The sequence below is a fragment of the Mauremys reevesii genome, linkage group 2, assembly GCF_016161935.1.
Source record: "Mauremys reevesii isolate NIE-2019 linkage group 2, ASM1616193v1, whole genome shotgun sequence".
In the NCBI taxonomy this organism is placed as follows: domain Eukaryota; kingdom Metazoa; phylum Chordata; order Testudines; family Geoemydidae; genus Mauremys; species Mauremys reevesii.
Genome location: NC_052624.1, coordinates 200,123,909 through 200,141,719, shown reverse-complemented (window position 1 = coordinate 200,141,719; position 17,811 = coordinate 200,123,909). Strand labels below are relative to the sequence as shown.

General features: G+C 42.4%; 1 protein-coding gene across 9 annotated transcripts in view; it reads right to left on the bottom strand.

Moving 5' to 3' along the window:
* PPP4R1 (protein phosphatase 4 regulatory subunit 1) overlaps positions 1–17,811 on the bottom strand; it is an 85,371-nt gene that overhangs the window by 30,364 nt on the left and 37,196 nt on the right. For all 9 annotated transcript variants that reach the window (XM_039525685.1, XM_039525683.1, XM_039525684.1 and 6 more), the window contains 2 exons: positions 6,025–6,167; positions 1,691–1,837 (listed from right to left, as the gene is read on the bottom strand). In XM_039525685.1, the coding sequence (XP_039381619.1) occupies positions 1,691–1,837; positions 6,025–6,167 (290 nt within the window). The remainder of the gene's footprint in view (positions 1–1,690; positions 1,838–6,024; positions 6,168–17,811) is intronic.

The following is a 17,811-nucleotide window of genomic DNA, read 5'->3' as shown; positions in this document are numbered from 1 at the left end:
AGGGCAACAACAAAAATTAGGGGTATGGAACAGCTACCATATGAGGAGAGATTAATAAGACTGGGACTTTTCAGTTTGGAAAAGAGACGACAAAGGGGGGATATGATTGAGGTCTATAAAATCATGACTGGTGTGGAGAAAGTAAATAAGTGTTATTTACTCCTTCTCATAACACAAGAATTAGGGGTCACCAAATTAAATTAATAGGCAGCAGGATGAAAACAAACAAAATGGATGTATTTTTTCCACACAATGCAGTCAGTAGTCTGTGGAACTCTTTGCCAGAGGATGTTGTGAAGGCCAAGAGTATAACAGGGTTCAAAAAAGAACTAGATAAGTTCGTGGAGGATAACTCCATTAATGGCTAATAGCCAGGATAATAATAATAATTGGAGATATACCAATCTCCTAGAAGTGGAAGGGACCTTGATAGGTCATCAAGTCCAGCCCCCTGCCTTCACTAGCAAGACCAATTTCTGCCCCAGATCCCCAAGTGGCCTCCTCAAGGATTGAACTCACAACCCTGGGTTTAGCAGGCCAATGCTCAAACCACTGAGCTATCCCTCCCCCCCGTAGTAGGATGGGCAGGGATGGTGTCCATAGCCTCTGTTTGCCAGAGGCTGGGAATGGGCGACAGGGGATGGATCACTTGATGATTACCTGTTCTGTTCATTCCCTCTGGGGCACCCGGCATTGGCCACTGTTGGAAGAGGGGATATTGGGCTAGATGGACCTTTGGTCTGACCCAGTATGGTCATTCTTACGTTCTTACAGTGTAAAAAGAAAATCTAGAATGAATAGAGTGGTTTACAATGCATTTGACAGAAGTTGAGGATTTTCACATTTGGCATTATACTATTATAAATTAACTCGTTAAAATGGTTTAGTTAAATGATTATACGTGTTTTTGAAGAATAAAAATTAATCTAGGAGGACTGTTTATTAAATTTGTACCGGTTTAAACCACTGAGTTGCTGAACTTAGTCCATTCATTACTCCAAATTCCATCCAAAAAAATTCATTCAAGTTTGTCTGAATGAGCATTATATTCAGAGATGCTGGTGGTGATAAAAGGGAAAACAAGCCCACAAAGTAAAGGCCAACACAATTCATGTATCAAGAATTCTCTACTAAAGAAAGGAACAGTACAAAAAACAATCAAGTGCCAATGGTCATAAAAGGAGGCTCCCAAAATAGAAAACACTTTATCAGGTAATACAATTAATCTCCTGAGTTTCTTGTCCAGTTGGGTCTCTCTGCTTTTAGGGAATGTACAAGTAATTTATTTCAAACATGACCAATACAGTGCAAAGAATGCTAAGGATTAATTTACTGACAGCCATTTCTCTCTGAGGCACCACAACTGTAAGTGCCTTAGAAATACCGGAGTACTTTTATTATATAATTTTTAACATTAGCTTGAATACACAGGTTAAGGAAAGAGTATAAAATCTGGTTTAAAAGTCATATAAGACATATAGTAAGTAATCTAAAATAAATTTATTCACCTAAATTTGGGTTAACAATACAGTTTAGATATTAGAATCTAAATACTCAGGTACATCACTCATGAAAAGTTAGAGAGAGAGTTAGCTGTAGAAAGCAAATATATAGGAATGAGTGTATGTTACAACACCAAATGTTCACTCAAACCTTAGACCTTAAAACTCAGTTTCACTGATTTACTCACAGCCACAGCCTCTGTCTTCACATCATCATTGCTGTCTGGTGCAGTTAGTTCTATAAGAACAGGGCATACTTTGGTCTCTACATCGTATCTCTCAATAAGTTCTTGCTCCAACAGAACTAGCAATGCTGCCTGACTTGTTTTTCTCACCTATAGTAGGAAAAACAAAGTGGAAATGAGTTTACATGAGATAGTTTTTAGATATACACTGGAAGATACACCAACACACCCCCATAGCCCCTGTCAAGGTTGAGGGCACGTGTTCTTAAATCCTTCTGCAAAACTATAACATTAAAAAATTAAGAGTCATGTCCAGGAACACTTATATACTGTACATTATTGTAATACTACAAATACTTCAAGAGTGTTCCCTCATGTTTCCCGAAAGTCAAACTCGCGATGCGAAATAGGCACAATCAAAGGCAGGTATGGGACACTATAAGTAAATAATTAAAGAAGGAGAGCATAATTAATGCCAATCCAAAATAGTTTTATGGAAAGTATGTGTCAAACAAATCCCATTTTTTGAAAGGATTACAAGTTTGGTTGATAAAAGTAACTATATTGACAATGTATTTAGACATCTGTAAGGCATTTGACTTAGTCCTTTATAGCCTTCTGATAAGTAGCATTATTCAAAAATCAAGAAGTACATAATAGTGTAAAATAGTTAACTGACAGATTTTAAAAAATACATGTAAACAGGGAATCATCATCCAACGGACTTGTTTCTAATGGGCCGGGTGTTATTTAATATCTTTATTAATGATCTAGAAGAAAATATAAAATCACTGCTGATAGACTGCAGATGACAAAAACTGGTGGAGTGATAAATCGTGGGGAAGGTTAGCTATGCAGATTGATCTGGACTGCTCGGTAAATTGGATTTATTGAACAACATAGTCATAAACGTATAGCTAAGGGTAGAATAAAATCCCTCTTTACCCTGTAAAAGGTTAAGAAGCTCAGATAACTTGGGTGGCACCTGACCAAAAGGACCAACAAGGAGAGAAGATACTTTCTTCTATAAGGACCAAATAGAAAACCACTTCCACTTTGCCAGATACATGGCTTGGGTCGAATGTTTCCTACTTCCCAGGAGAACCTGTCTCACTGAGTCCGAACACTGGAAATGCAATGGGTTCAACCCTGGAGTTTCCACGCCGTAAGGTGCAGGCACTCCAGGTTGGGGTGCTGGAGCTTACCGTGGTCCTGAGTGACGAGATCCCGGCATAAGGGAAGAGTTACTGGTCTGGCTTAACAGTATGGTGAACCAGCGTTGGCAGGGCCACGCCGGCGCTATGAGGATCAACAAAGCCCTTTCCTAGCAGACCCTGAGGAGGGCTCTGTGTATGAGAGGGGAGGGCAGGAACGCATAGAGCATGTGACTCGTCCATGCGAAGTGAAAAGCGTCCGCGATGGAGCCTGGGCTGTGGTTCAGAAAGGAGCAGAACTGCTGGCATTTCCTGTTGCTCCATGTTGCGAACAGGTCTATGTGGAAAAAGCCCCACTTCTGAAAAACTGAAAGGGCGATGTCTGGTCTGAGGTTGATGTGCAATGATAGTTCTGCCTGCGACCATTGGCCTTGAGTTCAGATACTTTACAGCCGAAAAGGGCCAGCTTCTTAGCATCCCATGACTTTGGCACAGGAACCAGTTCTAGACTGAGGGTACCCCTCCTGCGGCATAAAATATCTCCTTTCCACCCCTTTGGCCATGGGAGGAATGGAGGCCAGGATCTGCCATAGCACCTTTATGGTGTTTTGTATGGTCTTTATAAGGGGCAAGGCTACCCGAGAAGGCTGGAGGCTGGCTCAGTTACGTCTCTCCTTTTCGGGGTGGATTGTGGTGCTGGTACCACATGGGGTGCTGGCCTGAGAGTTGCACCCGCCTGCGAAGACTCAGGGTCCTTGTCATGTGGCAGGGTCTTCAGGTGCTATGGGAGTATGGCGTGGCACCGACATGGCTGAAGGAGGAGTATGGGGCACAGACACCACGGATGCAGCCCTGGAGCCCTGCCCTTGAGCCTGATGGTAGGCCCAAGGAGTCCAAAAGGGCCACTGTACCGGCCCCTGCCACTGTACCGGCCCCTGCCACTGTGGGAGCCAGGATACCACGGGTGCCGGCACATCCCGTGATCTGCGGTGCCGGGACCGAGACCTGTACTGACTATGTCGGGAGATTGATGACTCATTATCGGAGTCTGACAAATAGCCTGCTCCAGACGATGGAGGGGCAGAGCCCAACAGTGCGGGGAATGGTACCGCGGTGCGGCACCGTAGCATCTTTGGCTTGCCCCGTCAGTGCCGCAAACTGCACCATCGCTGGTGCCAGGCCTTGCTCCACCACCTGGACCAGTGCCGGTGCTCGCGCCTGCAGGGCCAGGGACTGTGCCATCATGGCAATAAGGTCCCAAGTGGCCTCAAAAGTATCTGGCGTGGAGGGGAGATCAATCTCGTCTTCCAATTCCTCCCAAGTCGGAGAGTCCACAAGCACCTGATTTGACGGAGCCCCTGGAAGGGCTGGAGTCGGTGGTTTGAGGGCCAGGCTGTGACAAAGGATGCACCTCACTGGGATCCCTGTGCTATTTCCTTACAGGGGACCAACCTTTGTCCACCTTTTTCTTCTTATGTGGCACCAGGGACTGAGAGCGGTGCCACGTGCTCAAACCCGCTTTGCAAGACAGGGAGCGGCACCTGTGCTCCCTGGAGTAGTCTTTTTTCGGTGCCGAGGAATCCCACACCGATGTTGCCAGTGCAGCTTCCGGTGCCAGCTGAGGGCAAAGAGCCACCTCCATTAAAAGGAGCTTGCGGCGATAGTCCTGCTCCCTCTTCGTCCTAGGTCTAAAGCTCCTACAAATGGAGCACTTATCTGTTTGATGGCTCTCATCCCAGCATTTAAGGCACGACGCATGCAGATTGCCCTTGGGCATAGGCTTCCTGCAGCGTTCACGGGACTTAAATCCCTCAGATGGAGGCATACACCGGTCAGGGCAGCTAGAGAGGTGGGGGAAAACCTCCTGAAAGAGGCTAACTACTGCTAAACTACAACCTGATGGGTGCCGATAGGGAAAAAACCTTCAGACGGTTGTGCATGCAGGACGCACACACACCTATTGGAATGGACATGAGAAAGCACTTGAAGATGAATAAAGTAATAGGGATGTGATATTACCTCTGTATATGGCTATATGGCATTAGTGAGACTATAACCAGAATACTGTGTCTAGTTCTAGAATTTACACATAAAAAATTATGTTGAAAAATTGGAAAGGGTTCAAAAAAGATCTACAAGAATGATTTGAGGTCTGGATAACATGCCTACAGTGACAGACTATAAGAAACTAGATTGAGCTTCTTGAAAGAAGGTGAAGAGCTGGTTTGATAACAGTGTGCAAGTGCCTACACAGAGAAGAGATTCAGCCCTTTAATCTAACAGAAAGGGGCATAATGAAGTTCAATGATGGGAAGATGAAGCTAGACAAATTCGGACTAGAAAAAAGGCCCAAATTTTTAACAGTGAGGGTAATTAACCACTGGAAGAACTTACTTAAAAACATGGTGGATGCTTCATCCTTTGAAGTCTTTACATCTAGACTAGATACCTTTCTAAAATATATGCTAAAGCTCAAACAAAAAGCTATGGGCTTAAGACAGAAATAACTGGTTGAGGTTCTACAGTCTGTTGTATGGGAAATTAAAGATGATCATTATGGTTCCTTCTGGCTTTAAAACAAGTTTTTAATTTTAATTTATAGAATTTCTTTCTTTCTTCCTTACAAGGAAAGTATATGTAGGCCTGTAAAAGGGTAGTGTTTTGTTTTGGTAGTGGTGCTTTAGCATTACGAAAGGGAAGCCACAGATGCCCAAGACCAGCTCAGAACCTGTTGTAAAAAAATATCAAACTCCTTTTTCACAGAAGATCAGACTTAGATTTATTTCTTGTTGCTCTAAACTTTTTTTTTACTTAGGGTACGTCCATACTACCCGCCCGGGTCGGCGGGTAGCAATCAACTTCTCGGAGTTCGATATATCGCGTCTCATCTAGACGCGATATATCGAACTCTGAACGCGCTCCCATCGACGCCGGAACTCCACCACCGCAAACGGCGGTGGCGGAGTCAACGGGGGAGCCGCGGACTTCGATCCCGCGCCATCAGGACGGGTAAGTAGTTCGAACTAAGGTAGTTCGAGTTCAGCTACGCTATTCGTGTAGCTGAACTTGCGTACCTTAGTTCGAACCCCCCCCAGTGTAGACCAGGCCTTAGTGTAAAATGTTTGCATTATCCTATTTGAGAAAGTGTATTATCCATTCAATTTTAGAACATAACACTCTTACCTGGTTATTCTGGTCTGCGAGGTATCTCACCACAATAGGCAATAAGTATTTGGAAAAAGCATATGGTATTGAAGGCCTGTTTTCTTGACAAAACACAGCAATATGAGGCACCTGTTCCATCAGTTCTGCTCGCACAGTTGGCTCTGTAAGAATGTTGAAATAATATAAAATAAAATAAAAAAAGACATTGTATCTGCAATAATATTAAACTCTTTTTACAATGTATTTATGCTAAAAACAGTTTCATAGGGCAACCACCACCCTTTTACAACCCAGGGTGCAGATTTTGGTTGCATCACTGAACCTGCTGACAATCTGGGCCCAGTTTTTTACTGCAAGGTGGCAAGAAAAAGAGAAGGTGGAAGCCCCCAAGGCCACCCACCAAGTGCAGAAGAAGCTGTTTGCTATGGCATAGAAACAGACAGATCAGGCCATGATGCAGTTCCAGGACTCAAAATAGAGAGAACAGTTTGGGCACCAAACAAAATGTCAGCAGCTTCTACAGCCTTTGTGGGTGCGGTTAACCAAATAATAAAATCCAGACCAGAGGATTCCATGTCTGAGTGAGAGAAGCCAATTGACAGGATCCTAAGGGAACATACTGTTGATGAGTGGGGAAAGAGTAACAAGATACAGTATAACTGGGGCAAATACCTACCGTATACACCTCTACCTCGATATAACACGTCCTCGGGAGCCAAAAAAAATCTTACTGCGTTATAGGTGAAACCACGTTATATCGAACTTGCTTTGATCCACCGAGTGCGCAGCCCCGCCGCCCCCAGAGCACTGCTTTACCGCGTTATATCTGAATTCGTGTTCTATCGGGTTGCACTATATCAAGGTAGAGGTGTATACTCGATCATAAGTCGGTTCGTTTTAAAGCCAACCCCCCCAAGATGGATAAGTAAAAATGGAACATTTTTATAACCCGTTCATAAGCTGACTCTATAATTCAGGGGTCAGCAAACTTTGGCTCCTGGGCCATCAGGATAAGCCGCAGGTGGTCCGAGATGGTTTGTTTACCTCGAGCATCCACAGGCACGGAGGTAAACCAAAGTAAACAACGTGTCCCGGCACGCCAGCTGCTTACCCTGATGGGCCGGGACAGCAACTTTTTTTGGGAGAGAAAGCTCAGAGTCAGGGGAGTAAGCCGTGACCACCCCCCCACATGACCCCACTCTAGCCCGGGACCCCCACACTCTCCCCATCCCATCCCTTTCCACCTTATCTGGGGAGGGCCAGGGGAGGATGTCTCTGACCTGGCTGGAGCTGGTCTGGCACGGCCGCACCGTGCTCCGGCGCCTGGACAGCATGGCCAGAGCCACAGCCTGCTCTGGGGGGCGGGGCCGAGCGGCACGGCTGCAGCCTGCCAGCCCCGGAGCTGCAGCTGCTTTGGAGGCTGAGGGGAGAGCTGCGTGGCCAGAAGTAGAGAGACTCTGGCCCCGCCTCTTCCCTTCTGTCTCTGCTGGCTGTGCTGCCTCTCCTTGCTCCCTCTGTTGGGGGGAGGGGCTGTGTCCCAGCTCACCCTCTCTATAGAATCAGAGAATCATAGAATATCAGGGTTGGAAGGGACCTCAGGAGGTCATCTAGTCCAACCCCCTGCTCAACGCAGGACCAATTCCCAACTAAATCATCCCAGCCAGGGCTTTGTCAAGCCTGACCTCAAAAACCTCTAAGGAAGGAGAGTCCACCACCTCCCTAGGTAACCCATTAGCCGTTCATAAGTCAACCCCTGTCTCTGGTGCTTCCCTTTTTTACTAAAAAAATCTGGCTTATGAACGAGTATATATGGTAATTCTTGGGAAAAAAAAAAAAAACAACAACCCTGAAATTGCATTAGCTGAGTTTCCAAATAAATCCCACCTGCACACTCACCCCTTTAGAGCTTATATTTTCCTGTTTACTCAAAGAAGAAATAGAACAGTGAGAAAAATAGAGAAGCAGTATTTCCATTATTCAGAATATGCACACAGACCATAGAAGTAAATATGCAAAGAGACATTTAAAACTAGGAATGTAAAATTCCACATTTTCACTCCAACGGATGCCTAATAAGAACTTCCTCAAGTCATCAGATAGCAGTTATGATTCTCAGGTACACAGTGGCATCAAAATTGCATGCCAGCTAACAACAATTCTGATCACATGATGTACTGCTAGCAATATAAAATAAATGCCAAAGCACAGCAGAGTAAGCCATAACATGCAAATACTTGAAGGGATCCTGATTTCTTGATAACAAGCTTCTCACTTCTTTGATAATGTGACACTCTGATATACAGTAACTCCTCACTTAAAGTCATCCCGATTAACATTGTTAAGTTGCTGATCAATTAGAGAACATGCTCATTTAAAGTTGCGCAATGCTCCCTTATAACGTTGTTTGGCAGCTGCCTGCTTAGTCCACTGCTTGCAGAAAGAGCTGCCCGTTGGAGCTAGCTGGTGGGGTCTTGGAACCAGGGTGGACCAGCAGCCCCCCCCTCTCCCCCAGCTCCCCGCGCCCCTAAGTTCCATGTGTAGCAGCAGCCCAACAGGCTATCAATTGCCAGCAGTCCAGCTGTCCCTCCCCCACTGCTGTGTGCTGCTCCTGCCCTCTGCTTTGGAGCTGCTCCCGGGAGCTTCCTGCTTGCTGTGCGGGGGGGGAGGAGGAGAGGGGTGCTATTGTCAGGGTGTCCCTCTCCCCCCCTGCCCCTTTACCCCATCTCCACAGAGCGGGGGAGAGGGGAGGAGACACAACAAGGCTCAGAACGAAGGGAGCTTTTGCTAGCAGCAGCTACTGTCTCAACTTGCTGATCTATTTAAAAAGGCAGTATAATTTTTTACATACACACACACACACAGAATTTTAAACAATTTAATACTATACACAGCTATGATGATTGTGAAGCTTGGTTGAGGTGGTGAAGTTAGAGGGTGGGATATTTCCCAGGGAATGCCTTGCTGCTAAATGATGAACTAGCACTCGGCTGAGCCCTCAAGGGTTAACACATTGTTGTTAATGTAGCCGTTCACACTCTACAAGGCAGCAGGAATGGAGGGGAGGGAAGAGGAGACAGCATAGCAGACGGAGACAGACACACCTTGTGTTGGGGAGGGGGGAAGAGAGAGAGAGAGAAATGCACACTGCCCCTTTAAGTAAGCTGACCCACTCTTAAGTGCATTGTCTTTTTAAGTGAATCAGGAAGTTGAGATAGCAACTGCTGCCCCAGGCTCTCTCATCCGTGTCCCCACCCTGCTCTATATGAAGAAGGCATAAGTAGGGTGTAGGAGCAGGAGGGATGGGGACACCCTGACATTAGACCCCCCCTTCCTCCATGCACAGCAAGCAGGAGGCTCAGGGAGCAGCTCCAAGGCAGAGGGCAGGAGCAGCACATGGCAGTAGGGGGAGGGACAGCTGAACTTCCGGCAATTGCTAGCCTGCTAGGCAGCTGCTGCACAGGGAACTTAGGGGAGCAGGGAGCTGCCAGTCCACTCTGGTTACAAGCTTCCACCAATGGGCTGCTCTTCCTGCAAGCAGAGGACAAAACAGGAGGCAGCCAAATGACGTTATAAGGGAGCACTGCACAACTTTAAACGAGCATGGTCCCTAATTGATCAGCAACGTAACAACGAAACGTTAACCGGGAGGACTTTAAGTGAGGAGTTACTGTATAACGTGTGAGTTGGAATGAGAAAGAGATATTTTACCTCCTCAAAGCAAGTGACACAACAGATCTTATGCAAAGGTGACTCCTCTCCATGCCAGGCCAAAAACCAGAGCACTGTAAAGCTTCACACTTACACTGTCACTCTTGCTTCAAACATTCATTTGATTAGTAATGTCAAAATATCGGTGCATGAACCCCTGCAATTCCATAATACTGGTGGGATAGGGAGGAATTGTTTTGGGGGAAGTGGACAAAACTCATACGGCGACACACTTGCCACCAAGATGACTCACTCCAGTTATTTGGGAGAGAAAGGAAATCCTCATTGGCTGTGAACTGAATATATCTCAGATGAGACCCTGCTCAACAGAGCATCTAGTAGTGATCACATGATCACAGCAGCTCCTTTTGGAATTTTAATTTTTGCAATGATTACTAACATTTTTTCTAAAATTCTGTTAGTGTTTAATAGTTATTCATTCTATTTTTCATTTATTGTATATTTTCATAATATTTGTAATCATTTCATGAATATTAATTCATTTTTTGTGGAGGAAGTGGGACACTACTTGAGTTAATCTAAATATCTTCATATACTGGATTCACATCTCTCTGAAGATATATGGATCAAATTCAAACTGGGTATTTTGTACATCTTCAATTTTAATAGACAGTAGGACATTACTGAATCCCAATACTCCATTTGCCCAGAAAACAACCTATTTCAGACCTAACCACTGGATAAATCTGCCTCTCCAGAATTTTTCAACAGCAGTAGCTGCTGTTAGAGAATAGATTTGTTACAACCATACATAATGGAAAGACAATACCTTCAAATTACAGTAATTTTGAGGATTAAAAATCTTCGTGTAATATCCTTTCATAGGTGTATATTCTACCATTTATTCCTCATTGGAAATTCACACGAACTTTTCAGGTAAAGCCTATATGGCACTAACTTTGCTCATTTTGTTGAACACATTCACTGTAAATCTTATTATATAACATATAGCAATCATCAAAACAGAATGGTTGTAAAAAGAAGTCCTTATTCTAAGAGGGAGGATATTATTTATATTTAGTACTGACTAATTGCATGCTGCAATTAAACCTGAGTGAGCAAGACAAATTTTGCTATTTGCACTACTATATCCAGTGGTGGATATAGCAAATCTAATGCTGCATAGTTTCTAAATTAGAAGCAATGGCTCTGAGTGGTAAAATAATAAAATTTCTGCCTAGCAGTTCCATTTCTTCATACTACACATTTAAAATTTATTTAGAAGTTAGGAAGAATGCACAAAAGTATTTTCTGAGTTTGTTTTTTGTAAGCCACTAAGAAAGTCCCAAAATAATCAAATTAGTGGCTGTTCTGACTATTTACAGTGAAGACAGACAGTACAAATGAACATTTTTGGGCTGCTTAGTTTCTCTTCATAATACATTACTAAGCAATTGTATAAGAGAAACATATAATGTCTTTAAAAGAAGATTCTCTGGACACACGTACAAGATATATAAGTACAAACCGAAAAACTATACAATCAAACAAATGTCTAAAAGTAAGACGCTAAAATTCCTTTCAATGTATTAAATCTGAACTTTCATCAGAACTGACTTAGTGAACATTACCAGATTAAAAAAAAAAGCTTAGACTCCAGTTTACTGATTGAGTGCACATTTTTGGCAGTACAAACAATGTCAGTGAGCCAAGCAGCCATTAAGAAGGAGGAGGAGAAACTGAGCAGCCAAAGAGACTATCCATTTCAATAAATTATATTGAAAACAAAAATGTTTAAATAACTTAAAATTTATAATTAAAAAATTCCATGTATGTAAATTGTAAAGTTTATAGAGTAGCATTATAGGTCACAGCTGATAGCACCAGCTACTATTGATGTTGCCTGATACTTCTCAATAAGAAGACCCGGTTTTTCAGTTGCTTATAAAACTTTGCCAAACTCTTTGAGATAAAATTATGCACTTCGGGTGTCCGCCTCAGGGTGAATACTTTTGGAAAATTTTACCCAAAACTGTTCAACTGTTTCCAAGAAAAAAGTTTGGGGAAAATACATTGTTAATACCCATGTTAAAAATTCTGGCCCCTCTTCTTTGAAAAGTTCTTGCTTCCCCATGCTTCGGGGCAGGGACTTCACATTTGGCAGGGGAGGGGCCTTTGTATCAGCGGTGTGCCTTTTGCCATCCCTGTGAAAATCCATGCTAAATTATGAGCCTTTGGGAAATCTCAGTTTGCACATGCTCAGTACAGATATCTGAGATTTTTAGCTGCTAAAAATCAAAGATTACATGTTCACTAAGTAGGCTCAGTGCCTCTCATAGCTCCTAGCACTGACCAGACTGTGACTGAACATGTTCCAGCCTACTGTCGATCAGACCGTGCTTGCACAATCCCCACAGAGCAATTGACCATGCTCCTGCCCAGGACTACAGGGGAGTCCTAACACTTTCCCTATAATAGCTACTCTGAGTCAGAATGGAGCCAGTCACTGGAACTGAGAGCAGGGAGCCTGTTCTTCCTGTGCTCTCAATGGCCACCCTACTGGCACCCATGCAGCATGGAAGACGCTGATTCAAATGCATGACAAAAGCCAGAACAGTAGGTAGGGAAAGGGCTAAAACTGGACAAGGAGTCTGCTGAAATTGGGACTCAGGAGGTGGGTGGGGGAAACCTGTGACTAGGAGTTGGAAGGGTGGGACTGGCTGGTCAAGGAGACTCACAGCTGGGTGGAGGAGGGGAGGCTAGGACTGGAAGCTGGTGATGGAAATGAGAGATGACGATTGGGAGTGGAAGATGGACACTTAGATTTGGATGAAAAGCTTGTGTGGAGATAAGGAGGGAGGATTGGGACTGGCTGGACAAAGAGAATTGGAACAGGAACCAGTTTTTTTTGGGGGGGGGGAAGGGGTGTGGAGATGGAGTAGTTGGTTTTTTTCCCCCCATAGGACCACAGCCTCATTCAGTGCACAGGAAGGTCCTGCTCTGGAGAAGAATCAGAGCTGCCTAGTACAGAAGACTTGTCTGTTGGATCCATGCCTCGTTTGTTGCAGAAGATGGAAAGTGTGTAGTGAATACAGAAGATTGCAGGCAGAGAAAGTATGATCTCATGGTTAAGGCAGTTGAATGACATCTTGGGAAACTGGATTCTATCCTGCCTCTGCTACAGAATTTCTATGTGATGCTATGCAAGTCACTTAAACCAAAAATATTCACAGCTTGCCACTAACTGAGTGTTCTTCATTTTGTGGGTGCCCAGCACAAGATCTGCAGAATTGCTGAGCACTCACAGCTGCAACTGAAGTCAATGGGAACTACGTTTTCAATATATAAAGTGCTAAATAATGCTAATTATTCTGAAAAATATTGGCCACCAAAAATGTTTGGATACTTAATCTCTTCATGCCTCAGCACACCATCTGTAAAATGGGACTTGATACCATGCCCTAGCCTCACCAGGGTATTGTGAAAATAAGTTCATTAATATCTGTGAAGCACTCAGAGATTATAGTTATAAGAGCTGTAGATAAACACATGATGAAACTAAAAATTCTGTATTCGGAGCAGGGCTTTAATAGCCACACACTGATGAAGCAAAATATTGAAAATCTTCTAATTAAGTTAGCACCACTTTATTTTGTGCTCTGAATGAGGCAAGGATTCTGTAGAAACTATAGTATGTGATCATGTAATTAAACACTATATCAAGATGTCCATGCACAAGGAGGACAAAATAAGGTTGCTTGGCAGCCTTAATTCTGGCATTTCCTAATTTCAGAGAGCTTGACTTTACAACCTTAATAATCCTCTTTTAATGTAGTTTTTCCATGTAATTAAATGTATACATTTAACAGCATAGTTAATAATTCAATATACATCATATATGCAATACTACTGCTGCTATGCGAGAACCTTAAACTTCTAAGTTCCCTGACACTTGTGTTTAAGGTCTCAATTCTGCAAAGCACTAAGGCACATGTTTAAGTGCCTTGCTGAAAAGGGACCTAGATCCACAGTCTCAATCTTACATTAGTACAGACTTTTGCATTATAATTCCTAAAAATGTACCAACAAAAATAATGCCAAAGATGAAAAGAGAAAAATATCCAACCCTCCCTCATTCTCTCCACTTTCACTTCTCCACCTCTTCTCCTACTTAACTTTGTCCTATGGCAGCCTAAAGATAGATTTCTTTATATCAGAGTAAACTGCAATCGCTATTATTAATTCTATAAAATACAAACTGTAACCAATCAGAAACAAATGGTTTAGTCATCATCACAAATTACAGATTATGGAGGCACTGGTTAAGTTAGACTGTAAGGTCTTCAGGACAAGAACCATATCTGTGTTTTATGTTTGCACAGGGCTTAGTTCAACAGGCCCAGGCCTCTATGTGCTAACACACTACAAATAAATAATAAAGTTGGGTTGAGATTTTTACTTCAGTCAGGATTAAAAATGTCTACTTCAAACTTTAATGATTGCATTTAGACTCCAAACAACACAATAAATCTTCAGAGGATGATTACATTTTTCATAACATTTGTTTGGAAAAATAATTTTCTGCCTTTGTCAGGGGGAACATTTTAAAATGCTCCCTTTTTTAATTTTGCCACCTGAAAGTACATCTTTGTGTCCTCTTATAGCAAATTACCACAGACAGCTTTGTAACATCTCAAACATATACTTTCTCCTAATATCTCATAGACTGGGTACTTTTCAAGCTTTACACTTAAGTCTTTTGTATTTATTTTTCTCATTTATCAAAATTCAATTTAGCTCCACCAAGCTCTCATGTGTTCTGCAGCTGTTTAGTCATGGAACTGTACTCCAGAATTTAAGTTTTTTTTGTTTTTAAAAGTTGTTTCTAATTTTCCTGGATGTGAACTTGAAAAGATGATTCAAGTGTAAACTGATACATTTTTGTCCTCCCTAGTAACTGCCTGCTACAATTACAGTAGAACCTCAGAGTTACAAACAGACCAGTCAACCACACACCTCATTTGGAACTGCAAGTATGCAATCAGGTAGCAGAGACCCTCCCCCCTCTCCCCCCCAAGCAAATACAGTACAATACTGAGTTAAATGTAAATACTAAAAAAAATAAAGGGAAAGCAGCATTTTTCTTCTGCATACTAAAAAGTTTCAAAGTTGTATTAAGTCAATGTTCAACTGTAAACTTTTGAAAGAACAACCATAACATTTTGTTCAGAGATACAAACATTTCAGAGTTACGAACAGCCTCTATTCCAGAAGTGTTCGTAACTCTGAGCTTCTACTGTACTCTGCAAAGTGTGAATTGCACCAATCATCTCAATGAGTTGGAAACGTTGACACTGCAAAACCCTGGGAACTACACTACACTGCATAGAATACTGTAATTCTCATTTTTAAATCTGAATTAACTATTTCACCATTGATCATTTTAAACAGAAAATTAATCTGAAGTGCTTATCTCAAAATCCAGAAGTGACTTTCATATCTCCTCATGTGCCAAAAGCCTCAATTGGTCCCCCTATACTGAGCAGCCAAAAAGCTCCAGCGTTCCCTGACAACTTTTACAATGGAGTTGGGTATCAACGTGTAAATCAATGCACATGCCCAGTGACCTGATACTTGTTCACACAGACTTTAACATTACACATGCCAACAGGAAACATATCTTAACTTATCTGAGGTTTAGGTTCCGACTGCATGTGGTTATGAGGCACTGGACGTGTGCACTGTGGTTGTTGGTATGTTGCACTGAAAGGGAGTTGCAGAGCTGAGGAGTCTTAGCGTTTGTCTACAAGGGGAAACTGACTGGCATAGCTATTCTAGAATAACTCCCCATGTGGATGTTATTGCGAAAAAAACAGTAACTCTATTCTGGAATAGTGTCCACATGAAGAGCTTTTTCACAATAGCTTATTCCACAATAACTATACCGGTCAATTTCTCCCATGTAGGTAGATGAAGCCTGAGTGTATTTGGTTATCATGAGGTTTGGGTGGTGGTAATGTTCGAGAACTGAAGTTCGTGTAGGTGTTAATGCTGCCACAATTGGTGATTTTCTTCATCTCAGGCGAACGTGTTGAAGAAACTCATTTGAAAACCCTTAACTCTACGTAATTAAGTTTTTTGAACAGGATATATTTATTGCTTTGCATGAAAGCTTCTGTTCTTAATTATACGCCACCTTCTGACAAAACACACATCAAACAATACTGGTTTGTGTGTGTTATGTATTAGAAGGCTGGCTACGCAGTGTGGGGAGAAAGACGACACCTCTTGAAAGTATCTTTCCCTGCACAACCACCACCTGTGTATTGAGCTTCACATTAAGATGCATAAAATTTCCAGCACTGAGAATCACAATGGTGACTTGTCAAGAGCTTGAGGGCAGAATCTAATTTGCATATATATTTATATAGTTTACATGAACTGTGTCAGTATGTATGGTCTCAGGATACAGTTAGAATAATTTAAATAGTAATACATTTAACTCTCTTTCATATACCATTTTCCTCCTCTTTCTTTCTGTTACTCTCTCTCCTCTTCCTTCCAATTCTCTCCCACTATACTTCTTAATCCCCACCCTGCCTCTTAATCTGTCACTCACTTCCCCCTCCCTTTCATCTGTCCTTCTATCCCACACAGACTTTGCTAGGGCTGTGTTCAACAAAAAAAACTGGACTAGGTGAAAGTCTATCACAGTCTGAAGACAGAGCTTGCTCCTCTCTTTTCAGGAGTACCATGGACACAAACAAGCTCCTTCAGGCTGTCACCTGTGATGCTTTGCTCTTTCCATATGCCTTGCTAACCAACCAGGAGTGGACCAAACTAGGGATTAGCAATTCAAGGAGAGAATTTTTGCTAGTAACTGCCAAGTGAGAGGGACTTTTGGCAGGGGGAGGAGATGTTAAAGCAATTAGGGGATGAAGAGGACCTTCTGACAAGTTGAAGATGGAGTGGAAGGGTGTGGAACTGCTGGCAGCTGGGATGGGGACACATAAGCACTTCAGTTATTCCAAAATCTTAGGGACAATGTCAGCTGCAGACTAAAAAACATTACTAAGCTGTCAGCAGGCTATGAGCCAGTATCTCAAATGTTACTTAAAGTGGGCTTTTCAACATTACTTTTGACATCCATACATGTTTTCAGAACTATTCACTGTCAGTCCATAAATCTGCTGAAGAAAAAACTCTGGTAGTCATTTCTTAGTATAGCAATAATATGCACAGTGTGCACGTATCCTGGAGACATGGCAGACAAGTTATTTATATTAGGCTTACCATATGTTACTTGATTAATTATGGTTAAAAGATATTTTTCATTTAAATTGATTACAGCCTCATAATTAGTCTCATGATAAACTTAACATTTTCCAAAAACTTATCAAGTAAGTTGTATTTGAGACAGATGTATGTAGAAAACTAACTAGTCTGTCATTCTGGTGACTGTGTTCTAACAATCTCTATGTTTGGTGAAATATATAATATTTTTCCAGCAGGAGACTTTCTTCTCCAACCCTGCCATTTTCCCCAATAGCCCTTTAAAAAGTTTTTCATTACATTAGTAGTTTTTATAGTACCCTAAATACACATGGTATTTTCCAAAAATAGATGATGATACAGTCCCGGTCTCAAGATGTTACAAATGAAGGGGGCCCAGTGCTAGAGGCACTCTGCAAAATTCACAACAACTTCAATGGGAATTGAAACGTTAACTTCAAAAGGGAGTTAATGGCACTCCATGCACACAGGACCTGCAGCATCAGGCTGCAGGTTTGCTAAACAAAACATAAGATGTTACAAAAACAAGTGAGGTAGGGAGGGTATCATGATTACTGATAAGGTAGAGAAGTACAATTATCCCCATTTTACATATGGCAAAAGGAGGCACAAGTGACTTGTCCACGCCCACAAAGGAGACAGTGGCAAAGCTGGGACATTACCCCTGAATCCCAGTCCAGTGTCTTCACTACAAGACTAACTTTCACAAGAGTGAATACATTACACTTCACAAGAGCTGTTGGGAGGATAAATCAATTAATGGTTGTAAGGCATTCAGATGCTATGGTGATGGGCTTCACACAAGTGCATATGTATACACAAGGCAGATTTGTGTTTGCACAT